Source organism: Macrosteles quadrilineatus, unplaced genomic scaffold, assembly GCF_028750875.1.
Source record: "Macrosteles quadrilineatus isolate MER2022 unplaced genomic scaffold, UCM_ALF_1.0 Scaffold_2__2_contigs__length_208266976, whole genome shotgun sequence".
Classification (NCBI taxonomy): Eukaryota; Metazoa; Arthropoda; class Insecta; order Hemiptera; family Cicadellidae; genus Macrosteles; species Macrosteles quadrilineatus.
In genome coordinates this window covers 162,785,332-162,805,730 of record NW_026542595.1, presented here as the reverse complement: position 1 = coordinate 162,805,730, position 20,399 = coordinate 162,785,332, and the positions used below count along the sequence as shown (strand labels likewise).

General features: G+C 36.0%; 1 protein-coding gene across 3 annotated transcripts in view; it reads right to left on the bottom strand.

The window, feature by feature from the left end:
• LOC128985668 (phosphopentomutase-like) overlaps positions 1-20,125 on the bottom strand; it is a 30,815-nt gene extending 10,690 nt beyond the window's left edge. Inside the window, exons 1-8 of one of the 3 annotated variants that reach the window (XM_054405432.1) lie at positions 20,039-20,125; positions 16,859-16,951; positions 15,265-15,521; positions 14,159-14,351; positions 8,777-9,040; positions 6,672-6,856; positions 4,471-4,651; positions 3,435-3,661 (exon numbers count right to left, since the gene is read on the bottom strand). In XM_054405432.1, coding sequence (XP_054261407.1) covers positions 3,435-3,661; positions 4,471-4,651; positions 6,672-6,856; positions 8,777-9,040; positions 14,159-14,351; positions 15,265-15,521; positions 16,859-16,942 — 1,391 coding nt within the window. In that variant the 5' untranslated portion in view covers positions 16,943-16,951; positions 20,039-20,125. Of the gene's footprint in view, positions 1-3,434; positions 3,662-4,470; positions 4,652-6,671; positions 6,857-8,776; positions 9,041-14,158; positions 14,352-15,264; positions 15,522-16,858; positions 16,952-17,328; positions 17,435-19,894; positions 19,968-20,038 lie in introns of those variants that run through there. The other 2 variants (XM_054405433.1, XM_054405431.1) reach the window with 2 other exon arrangements.
• Between the last annotated feature and the right edge of the window lie 274 nt (positions 20,126-20,399).

Below are 20,399 nucleotides of genomic sequence, written 5' to 3'. Positions count from 1 at the left end.
ATCTAAAAAATGTAAGAAAGGTAAAAGGCCTACTTAATGTAGAAACAAATACTTCGAGACCTAAAGCCTACAGATAAATTTGCAACTCTGTGTGTATGCTGAAGTCGTGTATTAAATTAAATGTGAAATGTCGTCTAAATAGTAGTTGCAATGTGTTAAAAACATACTAGTGTACCTGTTGCTCGAACTCTAGCAATTGCCAAGTATTACAGGCGTTATTTTAAAACAAATAACAGTCATAATTTCTAAACTTTAAAAGATTCGACTCAAAGATTATGGAAATACTCAAGATGTACATAACAGATCGATATAATTAACATTTCTTGTAAATATCTTATCATTTTTCAAAAGCTGATCTTGTTTTTTTGTGTTTTCTACAAATAGGCTTACTCATAGCCGCATTAGGTTGTCCATAATAACAATTATAAATTCTAAAAAAAAAACATTATTCCTATTTCTTCTCCTTGGTGGTGTGCAATGACTTTCCTATGTTTCCATAGTTTGCAAATTCGGCTCTTTCAATGATTACTGAGAAATGCAGCACAGTGTTAATTCAGTTTTCCTTTTAGTATATCAAACTATCCAGGCTCTCTCGCTTTTTTCCATTGCAATATTTACGCCAACCCAAAATCAAATAGTAAATATTTCATTTCAACCAAGTCAGTAAATGTTTGTAGCAAACTGTTAAATTAGCAAAATTGTTGACTATTTACAATTAACACATGTTCTTCTTCTCACTTTTCATTTCTGACAACAGCTGGAGTTTCATAACAATGTTTGTTTCCCATGTTAATCTTATGGAGAAATGAAAAACTTTAAAGGGCCCCAGGGCCTCACTCTAAATTATTTCCCTAAAAAGAAAGTTTCCTGCACAACTTCACGTTACGCTCTTTCCAATGACACCAAAAACATGTCAATCGGTTCAGTAGTTTCGGAGGAGCAATTGTCACAAAATACCTGCTTGCGTATTAAATAAGTACTATAGTTCGGCCGCTTAGAAAACGACCTGCGCGCTAATGCTAAACCAATGTTAGAGAAGGTCGCTTTCCAAACGGCCGAACTATAGTGTCCCTGTTGCTTGAATTCGAGCAATTGCTAAGTATTACAGGCGTTATTTTAAAACAAATAACAGTCATAATTTTTCTGATGACTTTAAAAGATTCGACTCAAATCAGAAATCAGAAATCCTTTATAATCCTTAAAGGACTTGTTACTAGGTGGCAAGTTGAGTTAGATGAAACATCGAGCTTCTTAACCACATTTTGGACTCCTGAAGGTCGTTACCGTTGGTTGCGCCTACCGTTTGGCTTAGCACCGGCAGCAGAGGAATTTCAGAGACGGCTCAACGAAGTATAAAACTTGTCTATAATGCTAAACTTATTGAAAATTCTGATAACAAATGTAAAACAGCCTGGTCAATTGTTAAAAAGAACTGTCAATCTAACCTCTCCTTAGTAAATGTACCTATAGATCCAAATGTTTTTAACAAATCATTGATTGACTCTGTCGACAAAGTTAGATCTGAAATTAATCGCCCAAATGTTAATTTTAATGACCTCTTAAGTACTTTCCCTGTTAGTAATAAGAATTTTAACTTTGCCCCTGTCTCTTGTGACTACATTTTGTCAATAATAGGTAAAATGAAAAATAGCAAAAGTAGGGACTATTATGACTTTTCTAACTGGTTAGTAAAGGAGGTTTCTGACCTAATCATTGTACCTCTCACCTATAGCATTAACACTTGTCTTCTAGAGGGACACTTTCCCGAGTGTCTCAAACTTTCCAAAATCATTCCTAAATTTAAGAAAGGTGATAGGAATAATGTGGGTAGTTATCGGCCCATAAGTCTGGTTCCTGTCTTGGCAAAGATTTTTGAGCATGTAATTTATGATCAAATCAGTCAGTTTTTTGAATCTAACTCACTTTTTAATCAACATCAGTTTGGTTTCAGGGCTGGTCGCTCTACCATGGGCATGGGTGCTGTTGATGGCATGGTCCGCACAGTCTTGAGCGCTTTTGAGAGCGGCAACTATGCTTGGGCCACGTTTGTCGACCTAAGTAAGGCTTTTGACTGTGTTGATCATGGCATCCTACTGCGCAAACTGCAGTATTACGGGATCCATGGTGGTGCGCTCAGTCTCCTTGAGACCTACCTCGCGGATAGAAGGCAGGTGGTTTGCATAGGAGGAGAGACTTCCTCTATTGCTACTAGCAACTGTGGCGTTCCCCAGGGGTCTGTACTTGGCCCGCTATTGTTTCTTATTGCTGTGAATGATCTACCTTGTAACTTAAATGGAAATGTTTTTCAATATGCAGATGATACGACCATGCTTAGTATTGGTAGAGATATATCTAACCTCAAAAATTCTGTTGTTCATGGTATCAATAGGGCCACAGAATGGTTTGCTGCCAACCGCTTTCTTTTAAATAAGGACAAAACCTTGGACCTAATTTTTAGTCTTAGGGAAATTCCAGATACTATAGTGTCTAACAGTCATGTAAAATTTCTTGGTGTTACATTGGATCAAAAATTGTCTTGGGAGCCTCATATAAACCAACTTTGTACTAGGCTGAGTCGATTAAAGTGCCTCTTTAGGAAATTAAGCTGTGTAATCCCAATAGATTGTCTGTTAAATGTTTACTATGGCCTCTTCCAATCAGCAGTAAGCTATGGAATAATATTTTGGGGAAATAGCCCACATGTAAAAAAGGTTCTTGTAATTCAGAAAAAGATTCTTAGAATAATAGCCAAAGTAGATGTTGTTGAACACCATAAACCAATTTTTATTGATTTTAAAATTCTCACTGTTGTTAACTTGTATATTTTTAATTTATTGTTAACTAGTTTTAAGAATTTAAATGCTTTTAACTGCCGCAAAGATGTCCACCAGCACAATACTCGATTCAGAAATAAACTTGACATTCCCTATGTTAGACTGGAGAAATCTAAGAAAAGTTATGAAATAGTGGGCATGCAATGTATTAATAAGATACCTACATTTATGTTCTCTCTCCCATATAATTCTTTTAAACATAAAGTGTTCCAATGGCTAGCTGTTAATCCTTTTTACGAACTCAAAGAGTTTTTAGACCTTCCTTCGTCAAAGTTGTGTTTTTAGTTTGTCATTGTGTTAACTATTATGCCTTCACCTAATGCCTTGTAGTACAACCTGTCTAATTTTGTAATGTTTTGCTTACTTTCAAATGGTTGTTTTTACTTCTCAATAGTGAACTCTGTGATATTAGTTTAAGACCAATTAAATAACTTAAATGCAATTTTCTTTTTTCGTAGACTTCAAAGTACACTTTGTAACTTACTTCTTAATTTGACAACTGCTCTGCATGAAAAATGTTTGACTCTTCCAATACATTTGTAATATGTCTACTGGAAATAAACATGTCTTATGTCTTATGTCTTATGTGTATTTACTCACAAGGAGTATATATAGTTGAGTTTCTCGTGCAGTGTCAGCCCCTGGTTGCTGCTGAGGAAGGTTGCTAACTCGGTGACTCTGACTGCTGCTGATACACCATCTTTGTCCAACACACCAGTGCCACACATATAGCCGATAGACTCCTCGAAGGCATACAACACTGTCTTGCCTTGCGCCTCCAACTCTGCACTTCGTGTTCCCATCCATTTGAATCCTGTCAGAGTTTCCTGTAAGGAATGTTGTGATTGGTTTGTCACAGTTTTTCAATACAGTACATTCCCACAAACTTGAGGAAATGATGACCAGAAGTGTGCCGACCGGGAAATGCCTGGTTTTTGGGAGAAAGGACCCAAAGTTGTAACTGAGAGAAAATTTAGTAGCCTACATTGCACTTTTATTTATCATACATAAAAGTCTAGTCATTGGTCAATAGTCTAGTCATTGGTTATACTAGATTTACAGCACTACATAATTTTAAATACAGAACTTTATCTTTCTTCCGAAAAAATTCAAAGTCATAGTGCTGACCAACAGACTGATAAGGTAGATAACTTGCTAACACTCTGGTCGCAGGTATGCGTGACTCAAGTATCCCAGTCTTAATGTCCGCAAACTAGCTTGGGGCAAAGCATCTGGATGGGTGTTTAAGCTACCGAGTACAGTTGACACTCCCTTATCCGGCATGATCGGGACTTTGGTGTTATAGGATTATTGAAAATGACAGATTACTGAACGTTTTGTAAAAACAGCCGTTTCTGCAGGAATAACAAACATACCGCTAAGTAATTTTAAAGAGCCAAAAGGTATTTTTTTTGCCCGGCAGGTTATTATGTGCTAGCATGATCAAGGGATAAAAAAGTGTTTTTTGACCTGTCAAAAAATAACTCCAGCGTAACTTAAAACTCAAAGGAGGGGAATTGTTGCTATATTGCAAAACCCTTTCTTGGTTCTTTCAATATTATTCTTAGGATTCTTGAAAGTCATGTACTCTTACTTATAAGGTAAGCCTAAGGTAAGGTAAGGTAGATAAGCCTACCTCAAAGTTGAATTTCTCCTGCTTGGCCATGGTCTTGAGTATTTTCGAAGACACAGTGCTGGATATCATGTATACATTGCTCAAGTCAGTGTTAGGGTTCCGTCTCTGGTAGGTGTAGAGGCTCCACCAGCCCAACAATGCTCCAAGCTCATTGCCAGTAAACACCTTCCACTCACCCTGTCTACAGCCATCATCAAGTGGATTGATTAAATGAAAGCGTTTTTGATAAGTTGATTAAAATAAAGTTTTGTTAGTGTAGATGTTTGAAAGTATTAACTGAGAATAACTTAAACACTCACTTCATTTCTGTTCTTCATTCCATTATTAACTCTTGTAGTTGTTTTGGTTCTTGTCATCATATGTTCAATTTATTCTTGTTTGTGTTTGTATACAGTATATAAAAAGAAAGTGTATTAGGGTTAAGGGGTTGATTATATATCATTGATAGATCATTGGATATTGATTGGGCCTTAACAGAAAGGAAAGTTACTTTGTGTATGATTGCAAGGAAATGCCAAGTATGTACGTATAGTACAGGGAGCGGCAAAATGATCTGACAGTTTTCTTTGCCGCCCTGTCGAGCGAGTGAGTGGCAGAGGATGGTGGAAATAGGGGCGTTACAAAGCCAATGTGCGGATATTTTTAATAGCCATGGAGTTGTGGATGGCTGAGCACCATGTATTTATAGTGGAAGTGTTTTTAAAAGTGGCAATTCCAGCGTAGCTTTACAGTAGACGTTTAAATGTGGGTCAAAGAAGAAAAGTCCCAACTCGAAACACCATTTTGCTGTGGGTGGGCAACTTTACAGCTACTTGTTCAGCATTGAAACTAAAATCAACAGGCCAGCCCGGACGCCAGATAGTGTCAAGACAGTGAGGAAGACTGTGGGGTGTGGTTGAAAGTGTGATTCGTCGTTTATAATAACAATTTTGTCATGTGTAAGCAAATCAATCACTTGTTCTGAAAATGAGATGTGCTTTGCATAACCACTGGACTTCAACTGTTGCACAGTTGCCATTTTGTATGATTGAAAGTGCAGGTCGTATCGTAATACTCTTCTACTGAACGGCCAGACATGTGCAGGCCGCTTAGGACTAACTTCCAAACCTTCTCTCACGCTCTCGGCGTTCTTTGCCTTTTTTCAATGCTGAACTACTTCTGAAGTTACCCACCCACAGCAAATTGGTGTTTCGAGTTGGGTCCCATGTTAAAGCAGTCGACAGTTTTTAAATAAAAAAAAATTATGTGGTATTAAATTGAAGTAACAATAGTTGGATCAGTGTTGATGTAAATTGCTGATGTCTATCTAATACCCCAACTTTCAACCAAGCCATACCGAAAGGACAGCTTGTTATAAGCTATAGCATCTTTTATGTTACATCAACTATTACAGTAAAAAATAAAGGGTATCAGCAATCTGACACATGGGCCTACTTTCTCCCATTAGCTTGTCAACAACCCTTATCGTGGGAAAGCAGTGGGATTAACTTGCAGTGACAGTTCTAGGACCTTGCCATGGCAGAGGCTACCCGTGTGTCCTACTCACGGAGGGCAGTTCGGAGGTCCTCCCCCAGATAATGTGGTATTTTCAAAGCTGTTTGGTGACTTTGAATACCATTTTTAACGTCTACAACTGTGTCCGAAAACCTCTGTTAGGATTTTCGACAAAATGTATCTTAGGTACTAAATTTTAATCAAAACCGGTCAAGCTGAATTTTTAAAAACCTGAATTTCCTGTTACCTATTTATTTTATGGGAAAATCTCAAAGTTTCCAATACATTTTGAACCGTAGTTTTTACAGTAATGGGGTTGTAGCATTAAGAACTAAAATGACTCTAACATAGTAAATTTGATTTAAAATCATCCAATACGATTTTTCTGTTATTTTATGGGTTTCCAAAAATGAAAAAAACCCTGGAGATATCATGGATGGGTTCATATAGACCCAAAACGGATGTATCCACCCAAAACTAAAAAATGTTGACAAAAACAATACTTTCTCCATTATACTTTGTAAAGAGGGATAAAGTAAAACTAAAGGAGAAAATTGAATTTCAGACACTAGCACACTCTAGGAGTAGCTGATAGTACTATTTCTTTTTCTAATAAAATATCGGCAAAAGCTGGTCCATACAGATGGGATGAATATTTCAGTATCCAAAAGTCAATGTATAAGGCTTGGTCCATGTACCATCTTTACCTTGTTTTCTCCGCCACTGCCAGTCTGTCTGCATCTGGGTCATTGGCCACAATGATGGTGCTTCCATGTTCATTGGCCGTCCTGATGGCCAGAGTCAGGGCACTCTTGCCTTCCTCGGGGTTTGGGAACTTGACTGTAGGAAACTCAGGATCCGGCTCCACCTGTTCCTTCACTGGGATCACTGGCTGGAGAAAGACAAAACATGAGCAAGCGGCATCCTCTATTGTTTAATGGAATGACAAGATGAAAATATTTTTTTTTGTTTGCAAGGACTTTGATAATTCAACCAATGCAGGAGTATGACTAGACTGTACCTTGAAGTTTAACACATGTCTTGCTCAAAAGAGACAACAATCTAGGAGGGGAGGGTATATTTAAAACTGGATGGACGAGGGCCAATACTTTTGACAGTATTTCATGTAGAATACAATAATTTTGCATTTATTCATGTGGAATACTTGTACTTTCGTTGATGATTGTTAGTAAAGGGGAACTCCAAATATCCAAACTCTAATAATCATTCGGATCGCCAATCAGCCAGGAAAAAAATCATTGTGGTTTTTTGGCAGTTTGCTATAATTTGTTGTAAATTTGTATCTTCACCAATTAATTGGATTCATCATGCAGCAAGTCTATTGTATAGTCTATTGATCGACGGAAACAACAGAATACTTCCATTGACTATTGGTTATCAATAGTCAAAGATACTATTAAAATTAAACAAATTCACATTATTAAATTATATACAGTGCCCTCCAAAACACATATAATTCACAAATAATCATACTTTGAGGTAAATTGTAAGGACCACGTGGTCCTAAAACCTCTAATAACCCAAATATTTATTTTCAGTCATTCATTAAACAAATACTACTTACTAGAATGTAAAAAAATACCCCTGCCGCAGCAAACCTGCCCACTAGGCGAATTTTCTATCTGACTGAATTGATTTTCAATTAAATCTATTTAAATAACATAAGTTTAACGAGAACCTATGTTTGCTGCTACAGGGAAACTAATAAAGTGTTGTGTTTTTTAGTTAAATATTAATAGCTTTGTACAAAATAAATAAATCTACCAAGTTTGATCAAAATATATCAATAAACAAGCAAACGTAAAGAATAAATAGCATGGGAATTTTACATTTACAATTTTTTGAATTTTGTCTGTTACCGTACAAAAACCCTTTGATATACTAAATCATATGTTTTTTAAGCAATTTAAAAAGGTTTAGGAGGAAATTAGGAAATTTTGTGTTTTGAGGGTCAAGAATAAGAAAAACCAATTTTTACCCCATAAGACCCCCCGTGAAAACCTGTTCCCATGGTCCGATCATGCAAACGGCGATGGGTGGCGTCATTACTGTCACCAGTACCCAGTGCGTTGTTCATCATGAACGTTAGCGGGGCCGTCTTTAAATGCCCTTACCCACTTGTGTACCATTCCGTCACTTATATACGCACTTCACAGTCGGTGGCAGTCTCAATTGGCGGCACTATTTAGAATGCTCAAAACCGGCTTATTTTATTTTATCATCACTGTAGACACACTAGCTGTCTACAGGGAGCGAGCTGGTCTGATGGTTAGGGCATGGAGCTTCAGAGTCCTAGGACCCGGGATCATATCCCACCAATAACCAGATGGATTTCATGTTGGCCATGTGATAATACCGCAATCCTCTAGCCTGAAGTAAAGTGTAAAACAGTTCTGGGCTAGAACCTGGCGTCCTAGGACGTGAAGGTAGGAAATTAAATAAACTATATTACTCTTTGTTTTTCGTTTGTGCTGTAATGTAACAACATACAGTAGTAAATTTGGTTTAAAATATTTTTTGTTATTTAAAAAAACACCTTTTTAAAAAGTCTATTCATCTATTTTTTTTTGTCCAAATCGTGTTTAGTCCCAATTGATCCGGATTATTTGAGTATAAAAAGTTGGAGAGCTGTTTAGATTTTCTTGTCACCCAAGTTTCTTGGAAGTCACCTAACATTTTTTTCTTTCTTACAGCTATAAAAAAAAAAACATTGTAAAGGAAGCAATAACTAGCCACATTTGCTTGGCGGAGGCATTCTAATCTTCCTAACACAAGATCTGATTTCATTCACCTTGAAGTTAGCTACTTCAAACGCCCTGCAGACGTAAGGGTAGCCCACACCATGCATTGCAGTGTATGTTACGTTGAGTGGGGACTCTGCGTTGGCTGATGCGTTATACACCCCTGCCTTGAGTACTGCGTAGTAAGCATCCTGTGTCACCGTCAGCTGTGTCTGGTCCAGCGTATCAGCTGACAGCGTCACATCCCAGCTGATTTGAGGCTCCAGGCTGTCCAAAATACACTTCTGGATCTCTTTGTCCACCGGAGAGATGATCTGTAACAATGAAATTTAAAACTGCACAAATTGTTTTAAAATTATACTATGGCAACAATTAATTTTCCCAATGAATTGTGTGGGCGTGTGACATACACACCAGCTGTCCCAACATTCGAAAGTCAGGGCAAAAAAACCAAAGGAAATACCCCTGCCACAGCAAACCTGCAAACTAAGTGCATTTCCATTTGCCTGATTGTATTTACACTAAAATGTCTCCTAAAAAATATTACATTTATTGTGATAACATTAATCTAAGCTAAAAGGAGTATACTATATATGGATAATGTATGAATCAAAGATTAAAGAAACAATCAAATTTATAATTTAAATTACCATTTTAAAGGTATGTCAGCCCCACCTGGGCCCAAACACTTATAAATATTAATACGTATATGTGTCACAGCAGCCTCTCTTCTAGTCTTCGTAGCGGTTGGGAGCAGGAAGAACGAACATTAAAACAAGCGAATAGGGATCAGCCAACACTTTATTACTTCAAAATAAATTAATCTTTAACAATTTCATCGATTAAAAATTACACATTACAATTTACAAAGCAAACCGCGACTAACCGAATAACATACGAATTACAATAATGAATTTAAAAAAACGTACACGGATTAAAAGAAAAGAGGAAGGATAAAAGAAAGGGCGTGAGACCGCGCGCGGCGGACCTTCCGTCGTTCGCTACATTCCGGCACGATCTCAGGCTTCAGCATCGCCCAAGCGGAAACGTCAGCGTGGTCACATGACCGTCATCGGCCAATCAGCACACGCTGAGCGCTCAGCCCATAATTTACTCGCCCGTCTGGTGCTGCAGCCAAACGATCACAACTGTCATTAATGAAACTAACTGAAGCGAGGAACCGAGTCTAGAAGTGTAACATTGTTTATCGCGGCACACGTGCATGCAGATTCAGCACATTCCAAGGCATATCCGGCCAAGCCACGACGTCTGGTTAGGATTATTGTAGGGTTACAAAGTAATGAAATGAATTGGAGTATGAGTTTCAAGGTTCACTTGGAGACTTATATGAAGTTAAATAAAATTTAATATTGCTAAATACGGTTGACACATCAACCTAGCAAATATTCGGTGATAGCCAACGGGCCAGGTTTAGGGAGTAAGGCCAATCAGCTTAAGCTCAAAGTTAACAAATTACAACAAAATGAGGCAAATATGCCAGGCCGTCACACTCCCCCCACCTCAAGTTCATGCCGTCCTCGGCATGCAGCCTGCCCTTCCAACTGGGCCCTCTGCCGCAGCTTCAATCTACTGAAGTACATTATACAAATTCTGTCGACGTAGCTTTCTCTGTCTCCAAGTTATGTCAAGATTTGGAAAGGTTTTTTGGAAGGTATCTGTCATGTGGCTTGGGCGGATTTAAATTTTATCTATTCCCAAAAGTTTAAACCCCCCTCGAATTTTGATAATACGTCTCTTACTCTTTTCTTCGAATACAATAACAAAAGTTACTAAACAATTTTCCAACACATTACGATTAATAGTCCTTCCGAATTTACAAAGATTACTTAAGTAAATTACTACAAAAAAACTTAACTACATGGTCCACTTGACCATCAATCAGAACAATAACGATAACCAAAAAAACACTTACTGCACTAAATACAAAACAAAACTACAAAACAAAACACCCGGAGCAATTACCGTATTAAACAAAAAGAATCCACAGTAAAAATTTGCAAGATACAACAACATAAAAGGTAATATAACTTAATAAAACTTAACCCCTCATACTAAGTTTTAACAAAAAAACATTTCACGCAAATTCATTACCGTTACAAAAATACCGTTAAGTCATAACAGACTTAAATTGTCCTGAATCTAAATTAATATAAAAAAAAACTAAATAAACAGTATTCTTTCATTAGGGACAACCATTTTAAAGACTTTTACAACAAACAGTCTGTCTTCCCACCTAATTCAATAAAAATTCCCGTTCCAGGGAAAAATTTACTTTTATCCCGCGAAAAGAATACAAACACCTGTGGAGGGATAAAAACTCGTTTCATCCCCGCCGCAGTTCGAAAAATCCCGATGCAGGGACAAAATCCCGCCAATGACAACACTTTTCCCAGATACAATTTGTTACTCAATAATTACAAGTTACTTTTGTATATAAAGAAATACAGAACGCATGACCCCATTGCCTACTCAGTCAAAGTCTAAATAATGGAAACCAGGCAATCTTTCATCGACTCATCACATAATAATAATTCTCGCTTTAACCTTCTCAGTTTTTCAAAGTAATTAACCAAAAATTTCCATAGATTATCCGTAGGCTATTTCCCTAACCAATAGATAGTGCAGGCCTACATCAACTAATTTATTTCCCCAGATTATCTTACGATTTCACAATATCACTGGTGAGATTCCAGTAAATTTTTCTAAGTCCATTTATAACAAAATCCAATCTAATTCTTATAATACTTAAGGCTATCAGAACTGTCAAGTGAGTTGGGCCCTTTGTCCAGATCAATGGAGTAAGCCAGTAATGCTGCCAATATATTGAGCAAAAACAAACTTTCAGTAAACAACTTTTACCAATAAATTTCTTAATTATTTATTTTTTTTCAAACCTTTAGACTCTATTAGGTCTAGTTCATTTAAAATCAATTTTAGTTATTGGCTCCTCCATTAACGCCCAGGCTTTACCATCCAACTCACTTTCAAGTTCAATCCACTTAACTTAACCTCAGACTAGGCCTAGGTTAGTAAATTACCACTAGCCTAAATTCATGTTAGTAAGCCAATCTCAAATGTTTCACAAAGATTTGTTTTCTCTCAATTTCTCCTGCTAATTATTCAACAACAGTAGGCCTTAGCACCATAATATTCAATTTAATGACTCATAATATTTACATCAACAACGTAATTCCGTTTTCCAATCACTTTAAGATCCAGCGGTATTTCCCGACAACAAATTAAAATAATCCCACATTTATCCCACTTGCGGTATAAAAATTCCCTTATCCGGGATAAAATCCCGCGGATGGAACTGACAACCTGACAGCAAGCCAACCCGGCGGCCATCTTGAGTTCACGCAGAACGCATCCACTTTTAATTTTCACAAGTACAAAACATTTTAGTTTTCGAAATTTTGCTTCCCATCCTCCCACAATAATTATTTCTTTATTCCCTTTCTTTCTTACACCTTATACTAGCAACTTCTAATCAAGTATCTATTACCAATAATGACATATGGTATTCTGGTTTGGGGAAACTCATGCCACTCCAACAAAATATTCAAACTTCAACAAAAAGCAATTAGAATTATTGGGCGAGTTCCTCGTAGAACTCCTTGTAAAAGTCTTTTTCAAACATTTTCGGTTTTAACATTTTATGATCACTATATTTTAGAAATTTCAAATTGGGTTAAAGACAATCTCTCCTCATTCATGAACCAACCCATTCATTCCCACCACACTAGATTTAAGAGTTATATCATAGATAAAACATACTCCCTTGTGTTGATTAGTCTATGGTTATATTAAGCCTGAAACCCATAGATTAGAGAAATTTCATTTATCTCCCCAATATATAGGCCCACAAGTTTACAATAAGTTACCACTCTGCATAAAAAAATATTGATAGTAAAACACAGTTCAGATCCACCCTGAAGACCTGGTTAAAAACAAAAAATTTTTTTTCTATAGAATGTTATTTAAATAGGGATGTTAAGTTAGATTAATAATTTAGTAAGGCATTTTTGTTATTTCTTAGTTTTAGTATATCCTGTATATGACTTTATGTCCTGTCAAAAAATGATGTAATGACATGTAGTAAATAAATAAAAAAAAAAATAAATATTGTTCACCAACAACCAAACAAAATATTCCAATATGGCGTCTTCATTCACAACGCAACATACAACGCACGACAACTCTGACAAGACAATAGCAGAGTGAGAGTGCAACACTGTGGGAGGGGGAAGAGACCCAATGCATCCTAGATCACATGTACAATGGCGAAATAAGTTTACGAACAAAATATTCCATTTACTTCAAAATTACCTAATAAATCGAAAAACAACTCTTTCTTCACGAAAATTTCACGAAAATGATTCTTATTTTACTTTTAATCGATTCAAACATATTTTATTCCAGAAACATTTAAACTTTAAATTTTGGAAATTATTATAAGTAAAATAATTTGATCAAGCAAATCCCTAATTCCACTTACCTTTAGGTTGACATTGTCGCAGTCAACCCCACACCTGACACCAGATGTCACAGCAGCCTCTCTTCTAGTCTTCGTAGCGGTTGGGAGCAGGAAGAACGAACATTAAAACAAGCGAATAGGGATCAGCCAACACTTTATTACTTCAAAATAAATTAATCTTTAACAATTTCATCGATTAAAAATTACACATTACAATTTACAAAGCAAACCGCGACTAACCGAATAACATACGAATTACAATAATGAATTTAAAAAAACGTACACGGATTAAAAGAAAAGAGTAAAGATAAAAGAAAGGGCGCGAGACCGCGCGCGGCGGACCTTCTGTCGTTCGCTACATTCCGGCACGATCTCAGGCTTCAGCATCGCCCAAGCGGAAACGTCAGCGTGGTCACATGACCGTCATCGGCCAATCAGCACACGCTGAGCGCTCAGCCCATAATTTACTCGCCCGTCTGGTGCTGCAGCCAAACGATCACAACTGTCATTAATGAAACTAACTGAAGCGAGGAACCGAGTCTAGAAGTGTAACATTGTTTATCGCGGCACACGTGCATGCAGATTCAGCACATTCCAAGGCATATCCGGCCAAGCCATGACGTCTGGTTAGGATTATTGTAGGGTTACAAAGTAATGAAATGAATTGGAGTATGAGTTTCAAGGTTCACTTGGAGACTTATATGAAGTTAAATAAAATTCAATATTGCTAAATACGGTTGACACATCAACCTAGCAAATATTCGGTGATAGCCAACGGGCCAGGTTTAGGGAGTAAGGCCAATCAGCTTAAGCTCAAAGTTAACAAATTACAACAAAATGAGGCAAATATGCCAGGCCGTCACATATGCTGCAAAATAATATATATTTATCTGCCTTTAAAGATCATCAAATGTGAAAGAAAATCAGGATTTACCTGTGTACCCAGGGGTCCGTACACCTTGTAGCCGTTGTCTTCCTTGGGATTGTGTGAAGCAGTGACCATTACCCCGACCACATGGTGGCAATGAGTTACGGCGAACGGGACAAATGGAGTCGGACAAACCTCAGCAAACAGGTTTACTTTGACGCCAGCCTGCTCAAACACTGCGGCAGTCAACTCTGCAAACCTACGAGTCAAGCAAACATTGTACTGTATGTAAGGGAAGGACTCCGAGGCTCTGGCAAATGGCTAGATACTGCCTGCTTTGCTAAATTATTGCACAACTACAAAAACTAACAAATTCATGGGAATAGAAAATATTGATCTGCCACAGCCTCAAAGGCTTCTCCATAACAGTAAAATGCTCAATTACTGATCAACCAAACCCTCTAAACAACATGATCAACAAATATCAGCCAGAGTTAAAAAATATGTTCATACTGGGCTATAACAACCATTGTACTATAAAATATCAAGTAAGAGAGCCATCTAAGAGGGTTTCTACAGTCGTGCAGCTATTGTCAAAGGGTGTCCCAAACATATAAGGAAGTACATCATAATAATAACCTCTGTAGTGCAATAACAAGATCAAGTTAGTTAGCCATTTAAAAGTTTCTTTTGAGGATGCAGAATTTAATTCTCAATTTTGACATGGTTGACTAACATACTACAACTCACTCTTATGACTAAATCCAAACCATCGTTCCACATAATAATGTAATTAAATATTGCATTGCAATCAATGATGCATTCTAACCAAAAGTCGACATTAAGTAGTAACAAAACTAGAGTATGGACCATTACCTAACAAAAGACATATTAAGGGAAAAAACCATCTAAATCTAAATGCAAAAATATAAAAAATGTAATCTGGTAAGTTTTAATCGAGTTGCACTAAAAGAGAAATGGTACAATACTCAATTAACAACAATAGGTTTACCTTGTTGTTCAAAGGTTTATTGCGGACATTTTCCATCACGAAAGTAAAAAATTTTTTTTTACTTTTTTTACTTTCGTGATGGAAAATGTCCGCAATAAACCTTTGAACAACATTAACTCACCATCACCAACAATGAACTTCAAACAAAGGTTTACCTTACCTGCGGCTGTTATGACGTCCATCGTATCCCACAACAATGCCTCTGGTAGAGAGATCCTCATGTTCCCTCTGCAGATACTTAAGCAAACCTTGAGCTGTCTGAATTATTACTAAATCATTCATCTGAGAGAACCCGACTCCCATCCGGCCACGTAGACCTGCCGTGCCGAACGCCATGCGTTCCAGGAACAATTTTGACAGAGTCGATACATCATTCTTGGCTATTAACTCTCTCACCTCATCGTTCTGCGAATCGTTCTGAATAAATAAAACAAATGCTTCACAAATAGGTCCATGTAATAACATAGTTATCAGCATAATATGTGCTATTTTATTTAGAAAAAAACATAAGAACACCTAATAACAAAAACACTAAACATTTGTTTATACTAGTAAATTTTACTGGTAAATATGAGACGATAGTACTGTAAACAATTTTGATTTCCAATGATTATCAGACTCAATAGATGAATTAGGCCTATACATACTTTTATTTACATTTTTAGTATAGGTGCATCATGAATTTCTATGACTATTAACTGCTTAAATATCTCTGCAGTTTAGGATTTAAAGATTATATTAAGGTATAATATAGTCATACTTTTAAAATTTCACTTTAACATTAAATTTCAACCAAACAAATTATTGAAATATGACTCTTAGTACGGTAACTATTTATACTTCAATATAAAATAGAACTAGACGACCCGTGCGAAGCATTCAACTGAATCCTTCTCAAATCCCACTTATTGAGATAAACAACAAACAGTTAGTTCTGCGTAGTAAGTGTATTGTTGATTTAAGTATGGGTCCTTACTTCAGAAATAGATGTGGGTTTACATTTTACATAATTAACCTTTTCAAAATATAAAATATAATGTTAAGTTAAGTATGTTTACAGGACCTATTTGAACAATACATTTAGTAGGGATGATCATATTTGATTTTTGTGTCGATGGATTTGTTTTTATACAGACAAAAAAAGTGAGTGATTGTGGTTTTCACTGAAAAATCGCACCCTTGATAAAGCTACAAAAACTATTTTTTTTATTTTAATGGGGTCTGGCACATGGTTGGACAGTCTAAAGGAATGGCCATGTATATCAAATCTTAGATGTTGACCATTTTGGGATTTTATTTTGTTTGTGTGTGTGTGTGTGTGTGTGTGTCCTCTGAGAGCTTGTTTTAAAAAGATTTATTTGTGCTTTTTGAGTTTGCTAGATTTGAATAAACTAAATTTAATTATTAACTACTTAGGTTGAATTGAATTAAAAATTATTGTTTTAGCTCATTATAAGTTCTAATTTGTATACTGGCAAGCACCAAGAGTTTTTGTGTATTAAACCTCAGAGACAGTTTGTTACTGGAACTAATTTATATTCTGGTGTTGATCAAGATAATCAACGTGATCAATGTAATCCAGATTACAACCTAAAACCACTTAAACTAATTTCTAAACTGGCGGCAAGTTTCTAGGAAATCAATTGTCAAGATTGCTGTTGTTATGTGCCCTATACGCTACCACCAGTCATTGTCATTATCATTGTAAAAACTAAAAGAAAGAATTCAAAAACTAAAATCGTTTACAAATTTACCTTGTTAAACTTTAACCATTCCTCCAACTTTGTGTCAAGTTCATTGTTTCCAGTTGATATAGTTCCATTTTCTGTAGGACTCATAGTAGTTTTCTAGAAAATACATAAACTGTTTTATGTAAAAAACAATATTTGTACGTAAATATAAAAAATATTTATTTTCTATTGTCAATGGGCCTAAGGCTGCGTTAATTTGGTTAACAGTAGGTGACATAAAAGAAAATTGTGGGAGGCTGACGATTTATGCGATCACAATAATGAAACCCATTTTCAAGTGATGACTACAAGAGCCAATTTAAACTTGTTATTTCACTTAAACGTCCCAACAACATCGTGTTCATACTGTAAAGTTATTCTTAAAAACAGTAGCCAAATAATTTAAGAGTTAGTTTTCAATGCAAAATTCATCCTCCTTTTATAGTTTTTAAATATTTTACAAATGTCAAGTGGAAAATAGCCAAGTGAAGTACCTGACAGGATAACATTTGTTGTGGTATCCAAACAGTTTGACTAGGAACACAAAATAATATAGCAAACAAACGGTTCAGCCCTAAAAATCTGTTCGACGGCCTTAGTAGAGTGTACCAGATGACCATCAAGTGCACACACAATACAGGATCTTATCTAGTTTCTGATAGAATAAAGTACTGGTATCTACTGAAGTAAATAACACTTTATCAGCAGTCAAGGTCAATTAATCTATGACAACAAAGCTGACGTCAAAAGATTAGCAAAAGATTCAGTTTAACGCCTTCCTTAAAAAAGAGTAGGCCTATTTATATTTTTAATTTAAATTTTACTGACGGTACTTTTAATGTACACTCAATTTTTGTCTTCACCTTTGATTATTTCTTTCAAGGCTAATTAAAGCTTCTGTGCATTAAATTGTAAGATATATATTGATATATAACAGTAGGATTTTAAAATATAATTTTAAAGCTACCCTTTGATTTTGAAAAAAACCTTGACTTATAGCGTTCTTATAGGTTCATTTGATAAAATAAACTAGCAACAAAATTTCCATTCAACTCTTAAAAAATAATAAAATTAATATATTAGTAGGCCTACCACTAATTATTGATTACTGAAACACCAATATTAGAAACATCTATGGTCTGTCACAAAAAGAAAGCCTGAGTAGCCTAGGCCTATATAATTTGTGTTCAATCTTCAATATATTTAAAAGATAGGTTATAAATATTATTTAGCCTTCATAGTACTAAGGTCGTACTTCTAATTAGGTCCTATTAGGGCAGAATGTGGGGCTGGATGAAAAAAAAACCAAAAAGGGAGCACAGAGCGGAAAGAGCCTAAAATAAGTGCTGAAAACTTAAATAAGGCACTTACTTGTAAACTTATTATCAAATAATAACTCATATAATTGGCACATTCTAGTAAAAAAATGTATCGACAAGTAGCTATATTCAAAGTATGCATTGTCATCCAGTATGTGCTGAACAGCCTAGTACCGTACTGTTAAAAGACAACCTGACCAGCTTTAATTGCAGAAGTAGCCACCACAACCACGGAGCACGTAGAGCTCATGACTTGGATATGCCTCGCTGCCGTTTAAATCTAACGCAAAAGAGCTACGCCGCACTCTGCCATAAAGATTTTCAACACCTTGCCTGATAGAGTCAGATGCCTAGACCTGAAAGCCTTCAAATCAACACTGAGCAACTCTCTTTTGCAAAGGCCACTCTAGTGTGCAAGCAGGAACGGTTCTAGGAATTTTTCAGAGGTAAGCGAACACCCGAATCAGCGCCATCTAGAATTCCCCCCCCCCCACCCTTCATAAACATAACTTAACCCTATTTGAAAATTATTTTCCCAAAGATTTTTAGAAGAACTATTTTATAAGTTTAATTAAGTTAAAAGAATACTTGCAATAAAAGACTTTTTTCAACTACCGGTACTGTTTATTATTCACAGAAATTAAACATTTTTACACTTTTACTCATCATATATAGGTACTTAAGCAAAACTCAAAGTTAACAATTTATTTCTAAATATGTGAAATCAATTTTTACAGGATAACTTGGATACAATATAAGTTTTTGTAAGCCTATTACAATGAAAACCAGGTGTAGGTAGATGACGAGAGAGGAATTTTTAATTGAATACATTAAACATGTAGAAAACATTAAAAACCAAATTCAAATCCTTTTTGACCTTGACAAAAAGAATACAGAATGTTCAATTTGAACAGTTCAAAAGTTTTTACCAGTTAAAAATTAACTCTCCTAGCTTTGATCTTGGAAAATTCTTTAATTGCTGAATCGGTATCAATCTGGTTCAGAACACTATTTTCTGTTGCCATTAGTGATAAGCCAACCAAGCTCTTCTGCGAGATCGTAAACCGCTTTCAAGCGTCAGCTCACTACAAATCGAAACTGCAAATCAATGCCTTGAGTCCTTGAGTTGAAGTGCTGTACAAGTAGCCTATACGCATTTTCAAGCAGAAAAATGTTGTTTTATGTTGGTACAAACAGAATAAATGCCTTTGGTGTCGTGCTTTGAATACTTGAACTCTGAGCGAAAAAAACAATGTTGTTAACTTGTCAGCATCTGAAAAAAATTGTGCCCTATTGGTGCCACTTTTTCGTGGCGCCATATGCGACCGCGTAGTTCGCTTATGGGTTAAACCGGCCCTGTGTGCAAGAGTTGGTAGAGAAACTTCTCATGCCGGGATGAAATTTCCGCCACAGCCTTAGTCAGGATTTATGTATTGTAAATATATGTTTTATTGTAAAAAGTATAATTAAATTTGACGCTAGGCCTATCTATCCGTCCGTAATCACGGTCAAAGATAAAGAAGACAAGTATCAAGTAAGTACCGGTAAGCATAGTAGCCAATTACTTTGGCCTTGGTAATTTCATGCCAATTAACCATGACTGGATAATGTGCAGCTCGCAAATTATTTACAACTTGTCCCAGTTCTTATTATATTAACAGTTTTAGACCCTATGCCAAAAAAAAAAAAAAATACACAAGAACTTATTCTTAATAATAATAGTAGTAATTAGTAATAGTACTTATGAAGATGAAGGTTTCAGGATTCAATTTCTATAAGTTTAATAGATAACCTAGGCCTATTGAATCTTTTGAAAATTGACAAAATATTTTCTAATGGTATGTATTCCACAACCATCAATCATTCCTATCTTACATACACATACCTGATCGAAAATACAATCGGCACACACAAAGTAAACAGGAATCAGTTCTCAGTTGTTATTGCTGTATTTGACAGACGACGAGAGACGAGACGACGATGCAAGCAAAACAACAAAACAACAACACCTGGCTGGTACAGTATAATGACAGCAGACAGACAGCAACAACAGAACGAACAGCTGTCGTAAGACCAGCTGATGTGCTGGCGCTTTTTGAAAAAAGTTGTATTTTAAGCATAGAGTGAAAATATTTAAACCATCGTTTCAATATGGATTCGTATTAATACGAATCAGCTTATAAATAAGTTGCAATTTTAAATTCACTGCTACGATCAGACAAATATTCACAATTAATAATTTTACT